This window comes from Oncorhynchus nerka, unplaced genomic scaffold, assembly GCF_034236695.1.
Source record: "Oncorhynchus nerka isolate Pitt River unplaced genomic scaffold, Oner_Uvic_2.0 unplaced_scaffold_1006, whole genome shotgun sequence".
In the NCBI taxonomy this organism is placed as follows: Eukaryota; Metazoa; Chordata; class Actinopteri; order Salmoniformes; family Salmonidae; genus Oncorhynchus; species Oncorhynchus nerka.
Window position 1 is genome coordinate 7,889 of NW_027040294.1, and position 19,612 is coordinate 27,500.

Sequence of the window (19,612 nt, forward strand, 5' to 3'; positions counted from 1 at the left end):
TCTCCCCAGGACTGGGACTCTGGAGCTAGGGGACAAGCTGCTGGTCACCTCTAAACCCTGGTCTTTGTGTTCCTCTCCCCAGGACTGGGACTCTGGAGCTGGGGGACAAGCTGCTGGTCACCTCTAAAACCATGGTCCCTCTCCCCAGGACTGGGACTCTGGAGCTGTGCTGGTCACCTCTAAACCCTGGTCTGTGTTCCTCTCCCCAGGACTGGGACTCTGGAGCTAGGGACAAGCTGGGAAACCCTGGTCTTTGTGTTCCTCTCCCCAGGACTGGGACTCTGGAGCTGGGGGACAAGCTGCTGGTCACCTCTAAACCCTGGTCTGTGTGTTCCTCTCCCCAGGACTGGGACTCTGGAGCTGGGGACAAGCTGCTGGTCACCTCTAAACCCTGGTCTTTGTGTTCCTCTCCCCAGGACTGGGACTCTGGAGCTGGGGGACAAGCTGCTGGTCACCTCTAAACCCTGGTCTGTGTTCCTCTCCCCCAGGACTGGGACTCTGGAGCTAGGGGACAAGCTGCGGGTCACCTCTAAACCCTGGTCTGTGTGTTCCTCTCCCCAGGACTGGGACTCTGGAGCTGGGGACAAGCTGCTGGTCACCTCTAAACCCTGGTCTGTGTGTTCCTCTCCCCAGGACTGGGACTCTGGAGCTGGGGCACAAGCTGCTGGTCACCTCTAAACCCTGGTCTGTGTGTTCCTCTCCCCAGGACTGGGACTCTGGAGCTGGGGGACAAGCTGCTGGTCACCTCTAAACCCTGGTCTGTGTGTTCCTCTCCCCAGGACTGGGACTCTGGAGCTGGGGGACAAGCTGCTGGCCATCGATAACATCCGGCTGGACAACTGCTCCATGGAAGACGCTGTTCAGATTCTCCAGCAGTGTGAAGAACTGGTCAAGCTCAAGATCCGCAAGGACGAGGACAACTCAGGTAGTGCGTACACACTGGACACACACACACACATACACACTGGACACACACACACACACACACTGGACACACACACACACACACACTGGATCCAACCTCTCTGCTAGTGAAAAACACTGAACCAACCTCTCGGTTAGTCAAAACCACTGACCCAACCTCTCTAGTAGTCAAAACCACTGTACCAACCTCTCTAGTAGTCAAAACCACTGTTCCAACCTCTCTGTTAGTCAAAACCACTGAACCAACCTCTCGGTTAGTGAAAACCACTGTACCAACCTCTCTAGTAGTCAAAACCACTGTACCACCTCTCTAAGTCAAAAACTGTTCTCTCGGTTAGTGAAAACCACTGTACCAACCTCTCTAGTAGTCAAAACCACTGTCCTTGTTAGATATAATTCACCTGACCAGGCCTGTCATACCTAAAACAAAGCGTGTGAGTTAGCACACACTCCAACCCATCTCTACAGCCCTGGGATATCATCATCAATACACATGTTCCTTCTATTTCAGGAAATGGAATTACATTAATCATTTATCAAAAATAGCGACAGAAATGTAAAAAAAAGTGGATTCAATTGCGAGTCGTATTCAATGATTCATTCCTCCCAGTCTCACTGACTGAATGATGGAGTTGATGAGGTCAGTATGATGTCTGACAGAACAGCACATGGTTGATTCATTCCTCCCAGTCTCACTGACTGAATGATGGAGTTGATGAGGTCAGTATGAAGTCTGACAGAACAGCACACGGAGACAGAGCCAAGCCCCTATGGGCTTGACTGGTACTAATTTTAAATGTAGATTTAAAACTACAACGAAATGTCTGTGTTTACACAGGCAGACCAAATCTCTTATTTTTCCTTCTCACTAATTTGTCTTTTGACCAATCAGATCAGAGCTGAAAAATAATTTGATGTGAAAAGATCTGATGGGATTGATCAAAAGGGACCTTGTGTCAAACCCAGCCCACTGGAATAACACCAGTCCTGCCCACAAAAGAACTGTGCTTCCTGTGTAAACCCAGCCCACTGGAGATAACACAGTCCTGCCCACCACACCGTTTCCTGAAGGAGTATTCTCAGTTCCCCTTAACCTATTGCAATGCAGCAGGAGACCCCACCACGGCCAATCATCACAGAGCTATTACTCTGTACGCATATTAGGCTTAGATTAGTTTTAATTGGAACAAATGAAAACGCTTTGTTTGTTCAATCAGACCATTTAACAACCAACGCGTCCCCACGGCGTGATGAACCAATCGGCTCACAGAGGGGGGGGGGATTCAAACTGACATCAGACATCCATGTTTACTGATTCATCTGTTTCCATGTCTCTCAAATGGCGCCCTAATTCCCTTTAGAGGGGCCCTATAGGCCCTGGTCAAAAGTAGTGCACTAGAAAGGGGAAAAGGGGGGTGTAATTTGGGATGCGCACTATGTGTCTAGTGTCTGTTTGGTTCCGTTAGTTATTTGTTTGAACGAGGAACTAAATATTTCTAATTGAAGTTGTAATGAAACAGAGATAATCAGGTTCCAGGACTCACTTCACTGTTATTACTAATGTAGTCAGAGTGTTTAAACAACACACACACACACACACACACACACACACACACACACACACACACACATCCTCAAAGAGCTTCCCATATTAATGTGTTGCAGGCAGAATGTATCTGTCACTTTAGCTACGCGTCTCCTCCTGGCTCCTCCCACCACCCATAGTCACTGGGAGGAGAGTTAAGGAGTTTCTCCTCTGGCTCCTCCCACCACCCATAGTCACTGGGAGGAGAGTTAAGGGTTTCTCCTCCTAGCTCCTCCCACCCCCATAGTCACTGGGAGGAGAGTTAAGGAGTTTCTCCTCTGGCTCCTCCCACCACCCATTGTCACTGGGAGGAGAGTTAAGGGGTTCTCCTCCTGGCTCCTCCCACCACCCATAGTCACTGGGAGGAGAGTTAAGGGTTTCTCCTCTGGCTCCTCCCACCACCCATAGTCACTGGGAGGAGAGTTAAGGGTTTCTCCTCCTGGCTCCTCCCACCACCCATAGTCACTGGAAGGAGAGTTAAGGGTTTCTCCTCCTAGCTCCTCCCACCACCCATAGTCACTGGGAGGAGAGTTAGGGTTTCTCCTCCTGGCTCCTCCCACCACCCATAGTCACTGGGAGGAGAGTTAAGGGTTTCTCCTCCTGGCTCCTTCCACCACCCATAGTCACTGGGAGGAGAGTTAAAGGGTTTCTCCTCTGGCTCCTCCCACCACCCATAGTCACTGGGAGGAGAGTTAAGGGTTTCTCCTCCTGGCTCCTCCCACCACCCATAGTCACTGGGAGGAAGGTTAAGGGTTTCTCCTCTGGCTCCTCCCACCACCCATAGTCACTGGGAGGAGAGTTAAGGGTTTCTCCTCTGGCTCCTCCCACCACCCATTGTCACTGGGAGGAGAGTTAAGGGTTCTCCTCCTGGCTCCTCCCACCACCCATAGTCACTGGGAGGAGAGTTAAGGGGTTCTCCTCCTGGCTCCTCCCACCACCCATAGTCACTGGGAGGAGAGTTAGGGTTTCTCCTCCTGGCTCCTCCCACCACCCATAGTCACTGGGAGGAAGTTAAGGGTTTCTCCTCCTGGCTCCTTCCACCACCCATAGTCACTGGGAGGAGAGTTAAGGGTTCTCCTCTGGCTCCTCCCACCACCCATAGTCACTGGGAGGAGAGTTAAGGGTTCTCCTCTGGCTCCTCCCACCACCCATAGTCATTGGGAGGAAGGTTAAGGGTTTCTCCTCTGGCTCCTCCCACCACCCATAGTCACTGGGAGGAGAGTTAAGGGTTTCTCCTCTGGCTCCTCCCACCACCCATAGTCACTGGGAGGAGAGTTAAGGGGTTCTCCTCCTGGCTCCTCCCACCACCCATAGTCACTGGGAGGAGAGTTAAGGGGTTCTCCTCCTGGCTCCTCCCACCACCCATAGTCACTGGGAGGAGGTTAAGGGTTTCTCCTCTGGCTCCTCCCACCACCCACAGTCACTGGGAGGAGAGTTAAGGGTTTCTCCTCTGGCTCCTCCCACCACCCATTGTCACTGGGAGGAGAGTTAAGGGTTCTCCTCCTGGCTCCTCCCACCACCCATAGTCACTGGGAGGAGAGTTAAGGGTTTCTCCTCTGGCTCCTCCCACCACCCATAGTCACTGGGAGGAGAGTTAAGGGGTTCTCCTCTGGCTCCTCCCACCACCCATAGTCACTGGGAGGAGAGTTAAGGGTTTCTCCTCTGGCTCCTCGCACCACCCATTGTCACTGGGAGGAGAGTTAAGGGTTTCTCCTCTGGCTCCTCCCACCACCCATTGTCACTGGGAGGAGAGTTAAGGGGTTCTCCTCTGGCTCCTCCCACCACCCATTGTCACTGGGAGGAGAGTTAAGGGGTTCTCCTCTGGCTCCCCTCATTCCAGGCTTGGTCACTGGGAGGTCATTGTAAAACAGAATTCAACTTAAACTGACTTGCCTAGTTAAATAAATGTTAAATAAAATATCCAAATGAAATCCTACTAAATGATAATGAATAAGAGATCAGATCCTGGTTCCCACTCACTCTGAGATGCTTTGAGGAAACAGGCATGGTCAGCTTTCAACAGAGGAAACATCTTCATGTGTTTTATTAACCAATATTCAACTCTCCAAGTAGCAGTGAAAAACATGAAGTAGTTAAACCAAGTAGGGATTGTAGATGTGTTCTACATTATTCAGACGCTCAGCCGGTTCTTCTTCCTCAAAGAGTCTCCAGCTCTCAGCAGCTGCTCTGATCTGATCTGTATGTGTGAGGAAACTGTAGCGTAGACCCTCTGATCTGAATGTGTGAGGAAACTGTAGCGTAGACCCTCTGATCTGATCTGTATGTGGGAGGAAACTGTAGCGTAGACCCTCTGATCTGAATGTGTGAGGAAACTGTAGCGTATACCCTCTGATCTGATCTGTATGTCTGAGGAAACTGTAGCGTAGACCCTCTGATCTGAATGTGTGAGGAAACTGTAGCGTAGACCCTCTGATCTGATCTGAATGTATGAGGAAACTGTAGCGTAGACCCTCTGATCTGATCTGAATGTGTGAGGAAACTGTAGCGTAGACCCTCTGATCTGATCTGAATGTGTGAGGAAACTGTAGCGTAGACCCTCTGATCTGATCTGTATGTATGAGGAAACTGTAGCGTAGACCCTCTGATCTGATCTGTATGTGTGAGGAAACTGTAGCGTAGACCCTCTGATCTGATCTGAATGTCACTGGGAGGAAACTGTAGCGTAGACCCTCTGATCTGTATGTGTGAGGAAACTGTAGCGTAGACCCTCTGATCTGATCTGTATGTGTGAGGAAACTGTGTCAGACCCTCTGATCTGTATGTGTGAGGAAACTGTAGCGTAGACCCTCTGATCTGATCTGTATGTGTGAGGAAACTGTAGCGTAGACCCTCTGATCTGTATGTGTGAGGAAACTGTAGCGTAGACCCTCTGATCTGATCTGTATGTGTGAGGAAACTGTAGCGTAGACCCTCTGATCTGAATGTGTGAGGAAACTGTAGCGTAAAATCTGATCTGTATGTGTGAGGAAACTGTAGCGTAGACCCTCTGATCTGATCTGTATGTGTGAGGAAACTGTAGCGTGACCCTCTGATCTGATCTGAATGTGTGAGGAAACTGTAGCGTAGACCCTCTGATCTGATCTGAATGTGTGAGGAAACTGTAGCGTAGACCCTCTGATCTGTATGTGTGAGGAAACTGTAGCGTAGACCCTCTGATCTGATCTGTATGATGAGGAAACTTATTCGTAGACCCTCTGATCTGTATGTGTGAGGAAACTGTAGCGTAGACCCTCTGATCTGATCTGAATGTGTGAGGAAACTGTAGCGTAGACCCTCTGACCCTCTGATCTGATCTGAATGTATGAGGAAACTGTAGCGTAGACCCTCTGATCTGTATGTGTGAGGAAACTGTAGCGTAGACCCTCTGATCTGATCTGTATGTGTGAGAAACTGTGTAAGCGTAGACCCTCTGATCTGTATGTGTGAGGAAACTGTAGCGTAGACCCTCTGATCTGATCTGAATGTGTGAGGAAACTGTAGCGTAGACCCTCTGATCTGATCTGAATGTGTGAGGAAACTGTAGCGTAGACCCTCTGATCTGATCTAAATGTGTGAGGAAACTGTAGCGTAGACCCTATGATCTGAATGTGTGAGGAAACTGTAGCGTAGACCCTCTGATCTGATCTAAATGTGTGAGGAAACTGTAGCGTAGACCCTATGATCTGAATGTGTGAGGAAACTGTAGCGTAGACCCTCTGATCTGAATGTGTGAGGAAACTGTAGCGTAGACCCTCTGATCTGATCTGTATGTGTGAGGAAACTGTAGCGTAGACCCTCTGATCTGAATGTGTGAGGAAACTGTAGCGTAGACCCTCTGATCTGAATGTGTGAGGAAACTGTAGCGTAGACCCTCTGATCTGTATGTGTGAGGAAACTGTAGCGTAGACCCTCTGATCTGTATGTATGAGGAAACTGTAGCGTAGACCCTCTGATCTGATCTGTATGTGTGAGGAAACTGTAGCGTAGACCCTCTGATCTGATCTGAATGTGTGAGGAAACTGTAGCGTAGACCCTCTGATCTGATCTGAATGTGTGAGGAAACTGTAGCGTAGACCCTCTGATCTGATCTGTATGTGTGAGGAAACTGTAGCGTAGACCCTCTGATCTGTATGTGTGAGGAAACTGTAGCGTAGACCCTCTGATCTGATCTGTATGTGTGAGGAAACTGTAGCGTAGACCCTCTGATCTGATCTGTATGTATGAGGAAACTGTAGCGTAGACCCTCTGATCTGTATGTATGAGGAAACTGTAGCGTAGACCCTCTGATCTGATCTGAATGTGTGAGGAAACTGTAGCGTAGACCCTCTGATCTGTATGTCTGAGGAAACTGTAGCGTAGACCCTCTGATCTGATCTGAATGTGTGAGGAAACTGTAGCGTAGACCCTCTGATCTGTATGTGTGAGGAAACTGTAGCGTAGACCCTCTGATCTGATCTGAATGTGTGAGGAAACTGTAGCGTAGACCCTCTGATCTGATCTGAATGTGTGAGGAAACTGTAGCGTAGACCCTCTGATCTGATCTAAATGTGTGAGGAAACTGTAGCGTAGACCCTCTGATCTGAATGTGTGAGGAAACTGTAGCGTAGACCCTCTGATCTGATCTGTATGTGTGAGGAAACTGTAGCGTAGACCCTCTGATCTGATCTGTATGTGTGAGGAAACTGTAGCGTAGACCCTCTGATCTGATCTGAATGTGTGAGGAAACTGTAGCGTAGACCCTCTGATCTGATCTGAATGTGTGAGGAAACTGTAGCGTAGACCCTCTGATCTGATCTAAATGTGTGAGGAAACTGTAGCGTAGACCCTATGATCTGAATGTGTGAGGAAACTGTAGCGTAGACCCTCTGATCTGATCTGTATGTGTGAGGAAACTGTAGCGTAGACCCTCTGATCTGAATGTGTGAGGAAACTGTAGCGTAGACCCTCTGATCTGAATGTGTGAGGAAACTGTAGCGTAGACCCTCTGATCTGTATGTGTGAGGAAACTGTAGCGTAGACCCTCTGATCTGTATGTGTGAGGAAACTGTAGCGTAGACCTTCTGATCTGATCTGTATGTCTGAGGAAACTGTAGCGTAGACCCTCTGATCTGAATGTGTGAGGAAACTGTAGCGTAGACCCTCTGATCTGATCTGAATGTATGAGGAAACTGTAGCGTAGACCCTCTGATCTGATCTGAATGTGTGAGGAAACTGTAGCGTAGACCCTCTGATCTGATCTGTATGTATGAGGAAACTGTAGCGTAGACCCTCTGATCTGATCTGAATGTGTGAGGAAACTGTAGCGTAGACCCTCTGATCTGTATGTGTGAGGAAACTGTAGATCTGTATCTGTATGTGTGAGGAAACTGTCTGTAAACTGCGTAGACCCTCTGATCTGAATGTATGAGGAAACTGTAGCGTAGACCCTCTGATCTGATCTGTATGTCTGAGGAAACTGTAGCGTAGACCCTCTGATCTGATCTGTATGTGTGAGGAAACTGTAGCGTAGACCCTCTGATCTGTATGTGTGAGGAAACTGTAGCGTAGACCCTCTGATCTGATCTGTATGTGTGAGGAAACTGTAGCGTAGACCCTCTGATCTGATCTGAATGTGTGAGGAAACTGTAGCGTAGACCCTCTGATCTGATCTGAATGTGTGAGGAAACTGTAGCGTAGACCCTCTGATCTGATCTGAATGTGTGAGGAAACTGTAGCGTAGACCCTCTGATCTGTATGTGTGAGGAAACTGTAGCGTAGACCCTCTGATCTGATCTGTATGTATGAGGAAACTGTAGCGTAGACCCTCTGATCTGAATGTGTGAGGAAACTGTAGCGTAGACCCTCTGATCTGATCTGTATGTGTGAGGAAACTGTAGCGTAGACCCTCTGATCTGTATGTGTGAGGAAACTGTAGCGTAGACCCTCTGATCTGATCTGAATGTGTGAGGAAACTGTAGCGTAGACCCTCTGATCTGATCTGAATGTGTGAGGAAACTGTAGCGTAGACCCTCTGATCTGATCTAAATGTGTGAGGAAACTGTAGCGTAGACCCTATGATCTGAATGTGTGAGGAAACTGTAGCGTAGACCCTCTGATCTGATCTAAATGTGTGAGGAAACTGTAGCGTAGACCCTATGATCTGAATGTGTGAGGAAACTGTAGCGTAGACCCTCTGATCTGAATGTGTGAGGAAACTGTAGCGTAGACCCTCTGATCTGATCTGTATGTGTGAGGAAACTGTAGCGTAGACCCTCTGATCTGAATGTGTGAGGAAACTGTAGCGTAGACCCTCTGATCTGTATGTGTGAGGAAACTGTAGCGTAGACCCTCTGATCTGTATGTATGAGGAAACTGTAGCGTAGACCCTCTGATCTGAATGTGTGAGGAAACTGTAGCGTAGACCCTCTGATCTGATCTGTATGTGTGAGGAAACTGTAGCGTAGACCCTCTGATCTGATCTGAATGTGTGAGGAAACTGTAGCGTAGACCCTCTGATCTGATCTGTATGTATGAGGAAACTGTAGCGTAGACCCTCTGATCTGTATGTGTGAGGAAACTGTAGCGTAGACCCTCTGATCTGTATGTATGAGGAAACTGTAGCGTAGACCCTCTGATCTGAATGTGTGAGGAAACTGTAGCGTAGACCCTCTGATCTGATCTGTATGTGTGAGGAAACTGTAGCGTAGACCCTCTGATCTGTATGTGTGAGGAAACTGTAGCGTAGACCCTCTGATCTGATCTGAATGTGTGAGGAAACTGTAGCGTAGACCCTCTGATCTGATCTGAATGTGTGAGGAAACTGTAGCGTAGACCCTCTGATCTGATCTAAATGTGTGAGGAAACTGTAGCGTAGACCCTATGATCTGAATGTGTGAGGAAACTGTAGCGTAGACCCTCTGATCTGAATGTGTGAGGAAACTGTAGCGTAGACCCTCTGATCTGAATGTATGAGGAAACTGTAGCGTAGACCCTCTGATCTGATCTGAATGTGTGAGGAAACTGTAGCGTAGACCCTCTGATCTGATCTGTATGTATGAGGAAACTGTAGCGTAGACCCTCTGATCTGATCTGTATGTGTGAGGAAACTGTAGCGTAGACCCTCTGATCTGATCTGAATGTGTGAGGAAACTGTAGCGTAGACCCTCTGATCTGTATGTGTGAGGAAACTGTAGCGTAGACCCTCTGATCTGATCTGTATGTGTGAGGAAACTGTAGCGTAGACCCTCTGATCTGAATGTGTGAGGAAACTGTAGCGTAGACCCTCTGATCTGATCTGTATGTATGAGGAAACTGTAGCGTAGACCCTCTGATCTGTATGTCTGAGGAAACTGTAGCGTAGACCCTCTGATCTGATCTGTATGTGTGAGGAAACTGTAGCGTAGACCCTCTGATCTGAATGTATGAGGAAACTGTAGCGTAGACCCTCTGATCTGTATGTCTGAGGAAACTGTAGCGTAGACCCTCTGATCTGATCTGTATGTGTGAGGAAACTGTAGCGTAGACCCTCTGATCTGATCTGTATGTGTGAGGAAACTGTAGCGTAGACCCTCTGATCTGATCTGTATGTATGAGGAAACTGTAGCGTAGACCCTCTGATCTGAATGTGTGAGGAAACTGTAGCGTAGACCCTCTGATCTGTATGTGTGAGGAAACTGTAGCGTAGACCCTCTGATCTGTATGTGTGAGGAAACTGTAGCGTAGACCCTCTGATCTGATCTGTATGTATGAGGAAACTGTAGCGTAGACCCTCTGATCTGTATGTCTGAGGAAACTGTAGCGTAGACCCTCTGATCTGATCTGTATGTGTGAGGAAACTGTAGCGTAGACCCTCTGATCTGAATGTATGAGGAAACTGTAGCGTAGACCCTCTGATCTGATCTGTATGTGTGAGGAAACTGTAGCGTAGACCCTCTGATCTGATCTGAATGTGTGAGGAAACTGTAGCGTAGACCCTCTGATCTGATCTGTATGTGTGAGGAAACTGTAGCGTAGACCCTCTGATCTGATCTGTATGTGTGAGGAAACTGTAGCGTAGACCCTCTGATCTGATCTGAATGTGTGAGGAAACTGTAGCGTAGACCCTCTGATCTGATCTGAATGTGTGAGGAAACTGTAGCGTAGACCCTCTGATCTGATCTGAATGTATGAGGAAACTGTAGCGTAGACCCTCTGATCTGTATGTGTGAGGAAACTGTAGCGTAGACCCTCTGATCTGTATGTCTGAGGAAACTGTAGCGTAGACCCTCTGATCTGATCTGAATGTGTGAGGAAACTGTAGCGTAGACCCTCTGATCTGATCTGAATGTGTAGCGTGTAGGTCCTCTCTCTCTCTCTCTAGGTCCTTCCTCTCTCTCTAGGTCCTCTCTCTCTCTAGGTCCTCTCACTCTCTCTAGGTCCTCCCTGTCCTAGCTCTACCCTGTTATCTAGCTCTACCCTGTTATCTAGCTCTACACTGTTATCTAGCTCTACCCTGTTATCTAGCTCTACACTGTTATCTAGCTCTACACTGTTATCTAGCTCTACACTGTTATCTAGCTCTACACTGTTATCTAGCTCTACACTGTTATCTAGCCCTACGCTGTTATCTAGCTCTACACTGTTATCTAGCCCTACGCTGTTATCTAGCTCTACACTGTTATCTAGCTCTACTCTGTTATCTAGCTCTACACTGTTATCTAGCTCTACACTGTTATCTAGCTCTACACTGTTATCTAGCTCTACACTGTTATCTAGCTCTACACTACTATCTAGCTCTACACTGTTATCTAGCTCTACACTGTTATCTAGCTCTACACTGTTATCTAGCTCTACACTGTTATCTAGCTCTACACTGTTATCTAGCTCTACACTGTCATCTAGCTCTACTCTGTTATCTAGCTCTACACTACTATCTAGCTCTACACTGTTATCTAGCTCTACACTGTTATCTAGCTCTACACTGTCATCTAGCTCTACTCTGTTATCTAGCTCTACACTGTTATCTAGCTCTACACTGTTATCTAGCTCTACACTACTATCTAGCTCTACACTGTTATCTAGCTCTATACTGTTATCTAGCTCTACGCTGTTATCTAGCCCTACGCTGTTATCTAGCTCTACCCTGTTATCTAGCTCTACACTGTTATCTAGCCCTACGCTGTTATCTAGCTCTACACTGTTATCTAGCTCCAGTCTGTTATCTAGCTCTACACTGTTATCTAGCTCTACTCTGTTATCTAGCTCTACACTGTTATCTAGCTCTACACTGTTATCTAGCTCCAGTCTGTTATCTAGCTCTACACTGTTATCTAGCTCTACTCTGTTATCTAGCTCTACACTGTTATCTAGCTCTACCCTGTTATCTAGCTCTACCCTGTTATCTAGCCCTACACTGTTATCTAGCTCCAGTCTGTTATCTAGCTCTACTCTGTTATCTAGCCCTACACTGTTATCTAGCTCTACACTGTTATCTAGCTCTACACGGTTATCTAGCTCCAGTCTGTTATCTAGCTCTACACTGTTATCTAGCTCTACACTGTTATCTAGCTCTACACTGTTATCTAGCTCTACACTGTTATCTAGCTCTACACGGTTATCTAGCTCCAGTCTGTTATCTAGCTCTACACGGTTATCTAGCTCCAGTCTGTTATCTAGCTCTACACTGTTATCTAGCTCTACACTGTTATCTAGCTCTACACTGTTATCTAGCTCCAGTCTGTTATCTAGCCCTACACTGTTATCTAGCCCTACACTGTTATCTAGCTCTACACTGTTATCTAGCTCTACATCTATCTTGGAGCTGTTATCTAGCTTGGAGCTGTTATCTTCTAGCTTGGAGCTGTTATCTATCTTGGAGCTGTTATCTAGCTTGGAGCTGTTATCTAGCTTGGAGCTGTTATCTATCTTGGAGCTGTTATCTATCTTGGAGCTGTTATCTAGCTTGGAGCTGTTATCTAGCTTGGAGCTGTTATCTAGCTTGGAGCTGTTATCTAGCTTGGAGCTGTTATCTATCTCCATGCTGTTGTACAGTGAGCTCCAAAAGGACCCTTGTTGTTGTTCTGGCTCTGTTCTCCAGCACTTTGTATTTGAAATGATACAATGACTACGAGGTTGAATGAGTTTCTCATCATTATTTCGAGATTCATTCAAGACTGTCCGTAACCATGGTAACATCCACATGAATTTAGAAGTGTTTATAAACATATTCTATTCTTATTTATACAATTAAAGTGACTCCAAAATGACACAATGCATTTATTTACCATTCATTTATATTGGGCACAAAATCATCTGAAACACATCCAAAACAAACAGGAAATGCATCCAACCAATTTGAGGCACAAGCTTGATGTTGTCATTGCTATGGATACGAGACTAAACGCTTCACTTTTTACTACTTCCTTTAATAGGGAATTTGTCCCAATACTTCTGGTCCCTTAAAATGGGGGGGATTATGTACAAAAAATGCTGTAAATTCTAAACGGTCCTAACCCTATATGGTCTATGGTCTTAACCCTGGTCCTAACCCTATATGGTCTATGGTCTTAACCCTGGTCTTAACCCTGGTCCTAACCCTGGCCTTAAACCTGGTCCTAACCGTGGTCCTAACCCTGGTCTTAACCCTGGTCTTAACCCTGGTATTAACCCTGGTCCTAACCCTGGACTTAACCCTATATGGTCTATGGTCCTAACCCTGGTCTTAACCCTGGTCTTAACCCTGGTCTTAACCCCGGTCCTAACCCTATATGGTCTATGGTCTTAACCCTGGTCCTAACCCTGGTCCTAACCCTGGTCTTAACCCTGGTCCTAACCCTGGTCTTAACCCTATATGGTCTATGGTCCTAACCCTGGTCTTAACCCTGGTCTTAACCCTGGTCCTAACCCTATATGGTCTATGGTCTTAACCCTGGTCCTAACCCTGGTCTTAAACCTGGTCCTAACCGTGGTCCTAACCCTGGTCTTAACCCTGGTCTTAACCCTGGTCTTAACCCTGGTCCTAACCCTGGTCTTAACCCTGACCCTAACCCTGGTCCTAACCTGGTCTTAACCCTGGTCCTAACCCTGGTCTTAAACCTGGTCCTAACCGTGGTCCTAACCCTGGTCTTAACCCTGGTCTTAACCCTGGTATTAACCCTGGTCCTAACCCTGGTCTTAACCCTGACCCTAACCCTGGTCCTAACCTTGACCCTAACCCTGGTCTTAACCCTGGTCTTAACCCTGGTCCTAACCCTGGTCCTAACCCTGGTCTTAACCCTGGTCCTAACCCTGGTCTTAACCCTGGTCCTAACCCTGGTCCTAACCCTGGTCCTAACCCTGACCAGTGCTTGTCCCAGCATGGGGACAGAGTTGTAAAGCCAAGGGACGGAGGTAGACACTGTGTTGTCCTGTGTTCCAGACGAACAGGAGCTGTCTGGATCCATCATCTACACGGTGGAGCTGAAGAGATATGGAGGCCCGCTGGGGATCACCATCTCAGGCACAGAGGAGCCCTTTGACCCCATCGTCATCTCCAGCCTCACCAAGGGAGGACTGGCCGAGAGGTGAGAGAGCTAGGGGGTGGGTGTCGCTGGCCGAGAGGTGAGAGAGCTAGGGGGTGTAGGTAGCTAGTAGAGACAGGGGAAGGGGTGTGGGTAGCTGGTAGAGATAGGGGAATGGGGTGTGGGTAGCTGGTAGAGGCAGGGGAATGGGGTGTGGGTAGCTGGTAGATACAGTGGAATGGGGTGTGGGTAGCTGGTAGAGACAGGGGACAGGAGAATGGGGTGTGGGTAGCTGGTAGAGACAGGGGACAGGGGAATGGGGTGTGGGTAGCTGGTAGAGGCAGGGGAATGGGGAATGGGGTGGGGTAGCTGGTAGAGACAGGGGACAGGAGAATGGGGTGTGGGTAGCTGGTAGAGGCAGGGGAATGGGGTGTGGGTAGCTGGCAGAGACAGGGAACAGGGCAAAGGGGTGTGGGTAGCTGGTAGAGACAGGGGAATAGGGTGTGGGTAGCTGGTAGAGATAGGGGAATGGGGTGTGGGTAGCTGGTAGAGACAGGGGAATGGGGTGTGGGTAGTTGGTAGAGACAGGGGACAGGGGAATGGGGTGTGGGTAGCTGGTAGAGATAGGGGAATAGGGTGTGGGTAGCTGGTAGAGACAGGGGAATGGGGTGTGGGTAGCTGGTAGAGACAGGGAATGGGGTGTGGGTAGCTCGTAGAGACAGGGGACAGGGAAATGGGGTGTGGGTAGCTGGTAGAGACAGGGGACAGGGCAATGGGGATGGGGCTGGTAGAGGCAGGGAATGGGGTGTGGGTAGCTGGTAGAGACAGGGGACAGGGCAATGGGGTGTGGGTAGCTGGTAGAGACAGGGGACAGGGGAATGGGGTGTGGGTAGCTGGTAGAGACAGGGGAATGGGGTGTCGGTAGCTGGCAGAGACAGGGGAATGGGGTGTGGGTAGCTGGTAGAGACAGGGAATGGGGTGTGGGTAGCTGGTAGAGATAGGGGACAGGGCAATGGGGTGTGGGTAGCTAGCAGAGACAGGGGAATGGGGTGTGGGTAGCTGGTAGAGACAGGGGACAGGGGAATGGGGTGTGGGTAGCTGGTAGAGACAGGGGACAGGGGAATGGGGTGTGGGTAGCTAGCAGAGACAGGGGAATGGGGTGTGGGTCGCTAGCAGAGACAGGGGAATGGGGTGTGGGTAGCTGGTAGAGACAGGGGAATGGGGTGCGGGTAGCTGGTAGAGACAGGGGAATGGGGTGTGGGTAGCTAGCAGAGACAGGGGAATGTGGTGTGGGTAGCTGGTAGAGACAGGGAATGGGGTGTGGGTAGCTGGTAGAGACAGGGGAATGGGGTGTGGGTAGCTAGCAGAGATAGGGGAATGTGGTGTGGGTAGCTGGTAGAGACAGGGGAATGGGGTGTGGGTAGCTGGTAGAGACAGGGGAATGGGGTGTGGGTAGCTAGCAGAGACAGGGGAATGTGGTGTGGGTAGCTGGTAGAGACAGGGGAATGGGGTGTGGGTAGCTAGCAGAGATAGGGGAATGTGGTGTGGGTAGCTGGTAGAGACAGGGGAATGGGGTGTGGGTAGCTAGCAGAGACAGGGGAATGTGGTGTGGGTAGCTAGCAGAGACAGGGGAATGTGGTGTGGGTAGCTAGCAGAGACAGGGGAATGTGGTGTGGGTAGCTGGTAGAGACAGGGGAATTGGGGTGTGGGTAGCTAGCAGAGACAGGGGAATTGGGGTGTGGGTAGCTAGCAGAGACAGGGGAATGTGGTGTGGGTAGCTAGCAGAGACAGGGGACAGGGCAATGGGGTGTGGGTAGCTGGTAGAGACAGGGGACAGGAGAATGGGGTGTGGGTAGCTGGTAGAGACAGGGGAATGGGGTGTGGGTAGCTGGTAGAGCCAGGGGACAGGAGAATGGGGTGTGGGTAGCTGGTAGAGACAGGGGACAGGAGAATGGGGTGTGGGTAGCTGGTAGAGACAGGGGAATGGGGTGTGGGTAGCTGGCAGAGACAGGGGAATGGGGTGTGGGTAGCTGGTAGAGACAGGGGAATGGGGTGTGGGTAGCTGGCAGAGACAGGGGACAGGGCAAAGGGGTGTGGGTAGCTGGTAGAGACAGGGGAATAGGGTGTGGGTAGCTGGTAGAGATAGGGGAATGGGGTGTGGGTAGCTGGTAGAGACAGGGGAATGGGGTGTGGGTAGTTGGTAGAGACAGGGGACAGGGAATGGGGTGTGGGTAGCTGGTAGAGATAGGGGAATAGGGTGTGGGTAGCTGGTAGAGACAGGGAATGGGGTGTGGGTAGCTGGTAGAGACAGGGGAATGGGGTGTGGGTAGCTGGTAGAGACAGGGGACAGGGAAATGGGGTGTGGGTAGCTGGTAGAGACAGGGGACAGGGCAATGGGGAGTGGGTAGCTGGTAGAGGCAGGGAATGGGGTGTGGGTAGCTGGTAGAGACAGGGGACAGGGCAATGGGGTGTGGGTAGCTGGTAGAGACAGGGGACAGGGGAATGGGGTGTGGGTAGCTGGTAGAGACAGGGGACAGGGAATGGGGTGTGGGTAGCTGGTAGAGACAGGGGACAGGGGGAATGGGGTGTGGGTAGCTGGTAGAGACAGGGGACAGGGAATGGGGTGTGGGTAGCTGGTAGAGACAGGGGACAGGGCAATGGGGTGTGGGTAGCTGGTAGAGACAGGGGAATGTGGGTGTGGGTAGCTGGTAGAGACAGGGGACTGGGGTGTGGGTAGCTGGTAGAGACAGGGCAATGGGGTGTGGGTAGCTGGTAGAGACAGGGGACAGGGGAATGGGGTGTGGGTAGCTGGTAGAGACAGGGGAATGGGGTGTGGGTAGTTGGTAGAGACAGGGGACAGAGGAATGGGGTGTGGGTAGCTGGCAGAGACAGGGGACAGAGGAATGGGGTGTGGGTAGCTGGCAGAGACAGGGGAATGGGGTGTGGGTAGCTGGTAGAGACAGGGGACAGGGAAATGGGGTGTGGGTAGCTGGTAGAGACAGGGGACAGGGCAATGGGGTGTGGGTAGCTGGTAGAGACAGGGGAATGGGGTGTGGGTAGCTGGTAGAGATAGGGGACAGGGCAATGGGGTGTGGGTAGCTAGCAGAGACAGGGGAATGGGGTGTGGGTAGCTGGTAGAGACAGGGGACAGGGCAATGGGGTGTGGGTAGCTAGCAGAGACAGGGGACAGGGCAATGGGGTGTGGGTAGCTGGTAGAGACAGGGGAATGGGGTGTGGGTAGCTGGTAGAGCCAGGGGACAGGAGAATGGGGTGTGGGTAGCTGGTAGAGACAGGGGACAGGATAATGGGATGTGGGTAGCTGGTAGAGACAGGGGAATGGGGTGTGGGTAGCTGGTAGAGCCAGGGGACAGGAGAATGGGGTGTGGGTAGCTGGTAGAGACAGGGGACAGAGAATGGGGTGTGGGTAGCTGGTAGAGACAGGGAATGGGGTGTCGGTAGCTGGCAGAGACAGGGAATGGGGTGTGGGTAGCTGGTAGAGACAGGGGAATGGGGTGTGGGTAGCTGGTAGAGATAGGGACAGGGCAATGGGGTGTGGGTAGCTAGCAGAGACAGGGGAATGGGGTGTGGGTAGCTGGTAGAGACAGGGACAGGGGAATGGGGTGTGGGTAGCTGGTAGAGACAGGGGACAGGGAATGGGGTGTGGGTAGCTAGCAGAGACAGGGGAATGGGGTGTGGGTAGCTAGCAGAGACAGGGGAATGGGGTGTGGGTAGCTGGTAGAGACAGGGAATGGGGTGTGGGTAGCTGGTAGAGACAGGGAATGGGGTGTGGGTAGCTGGTAGAGACAGGGGACAGGGCAATGGGGTGTGGGTAGCTGGCAGAGACAGGGGACAGGGCAATGGGGTGTGGGTAGCTGGTAGAGACAGGGGAATGGGGTGTGGGTAGCTGGTAGAGCCAGGGACAGGAGAATGGGGTGTGGGTAGCTGGTAGAGACAGGGGACAGGATAATGGGGTGTGGGTAGCTGGTAGAGACAGGGAATGGGGTGTGGGTAGCTGGTAGAGCCAGGGGACAGGAGAATGGGGTGTGGGTAGCTGGTAGAGACAGGGGAATGAATGGGGTGTGGGTAGCTGGTAGAGACAGGGGACAGGATAATGGGGTGTGGGTAGCTGGTAGAGACAGGGAATGGGGTGTGGGTAGCTGGTAGAGAGACAGGGAATGGGGTGTGGGTAGCTGGTAGAGACAGGGGACAGGAGAATGGGGTGTGGGTAGCTGGTAGAGACAGGGGAATGGGGTGTGGGTAGCTGGCAGAGACAGGGGAATGGGGTGTGGGTAGCTGGTAGAGACAGGGGAATGGGGTGTGGGTAGCTGGCAGAGACAGGGGACAGGGCAAATGGGTGTGGGTAGCTGGTAGAGACAGGGACAGAATAGGGTGTGGGTAGCTGGTAGAGATAGGGAATGGGGTGTGGGTAGCTGGTAGAGACAGGGAATGGGGTGTGGGTAGCTGGTAGAGACAGGGGACAGGAATGGGGTGTGGGTAGCTGGTAGAGATAGGGGAATGGGGTGTGGGTAGCTGGTAGAGACAGGGGAATGGGGTGTGGTAGCTGGTAGAGACAGGGGAATGGGGTGTGGGTAGCTGGTAGAGACAGGGGACAGGGCAAATGGGGTGTGGGTAGCTGGTAGAGACAGGGGACAGGGCAATGGGGTGTGGGTAGCTGGTAGAGATAGGGAATGGGGTGTGGGTAGCTGGTAGAGACAGGGACAGGGCAATGGGGTGTGGGTAGCTGGTAGAGACAGGGGACAGGGAATGGGGTGTGGGTAGCTGGTAGAGACAGGGGACAGGGGAATGGGGTGTGGGTAGCTGGTAGAGACAGGGGACAGGGAATGGGGTGTGGGTAGCTGGTAGAGACAGGGGACAGAGGCAATGGGGTGTGGGTAGCTGGTAGAGACAGGGGAATGTGGGTGTGGGTAGCTGGTAGAGACAGGGGACTGGGGTGTGGGTAGCTGGTAGAGACAGGGCAATGGGGTGTGGGTAGCTGGTAGAGACAGGGGACAGGGGAATGGGGTGTGGGTAGCTGGTAGAGACAGGGAATGGGGTGTGGGTAGTTGGTAGAGACAGGGGACAGAGGAATGGGGTGTGGGTAGCTGGCAGAGACAGGGGACAGAGGAATGGGGTGTGGGTAGCTGGCAGAGACAGGGGAATGGGGTGTGGGTAGCTGGTAGAGACAGGGGACAGGGCAATGGGGTGTGGGTAGCTGGTAGAGGGGACAGGGCAATGGGGTGTGGGTAGCTGGTAGAGACAGGGGACAGGGCAATGGGGTGTGGGTAGCTGGAGACAGGGGACAGGGCAATGGGGTGTGGGTAGCTGGTAGAGACAGGGGAATGGTGTGTGGGTAGCTGGTAGAGCCAGGGGACAGGAGAATGGGGTGTGGGTAGCTGGTAGAGACAGGGGACAGGATAATGGGGTGTGGGTAGCTGGTAGAGACAGGGGAATGGGGTGTGGGTAGCTGGTAGAGCCAGGGGACAGGAGAATGGGGTGTGGGTAGCTGGTAGAGACAGGGGACAGGAGAATGGGGTGTGGGTAGCTGGTAGAGACAGGGGAATGGGGTGTGGGTAGCTGGCAGAGACAGGGGAATGGGGTGTGGGTAGCTGGTAGAGACAGGGAATGGGGTGTGGGTAGCTGGTAGAGA

At 50.9% G+C, this 19,612-nt stretch overlaps 1 protein-coding gene across 1 annotated transcript in view; it reads left to right on the plus strand.

The window, feature by feature from the left end:
* The first annotated feature begins 668 nt into the window (after window positions 1-668).
* The window catches only part of LOC135570274 (glutamate receptor-interacting protein 1-like), a 29,405-nt gene continuing 10,461 nt past the window's right edge, over window positions 669-19,612 (plus strand). The window contains exons 1-2 of the mRNA XM_065016388.1: window positions 669-925; window positions 13,884-14,028. Coding sequence (XP_064872460.1) covers window positions 847-925; window positions 13,884-14,028 — 224 coding nt within the window. The 5' untranslated portion in view covers window positions 669-846. The remainder of the gene's footprint in view (window positions 926-13,883; window positions 14,029-19,612) is intronic.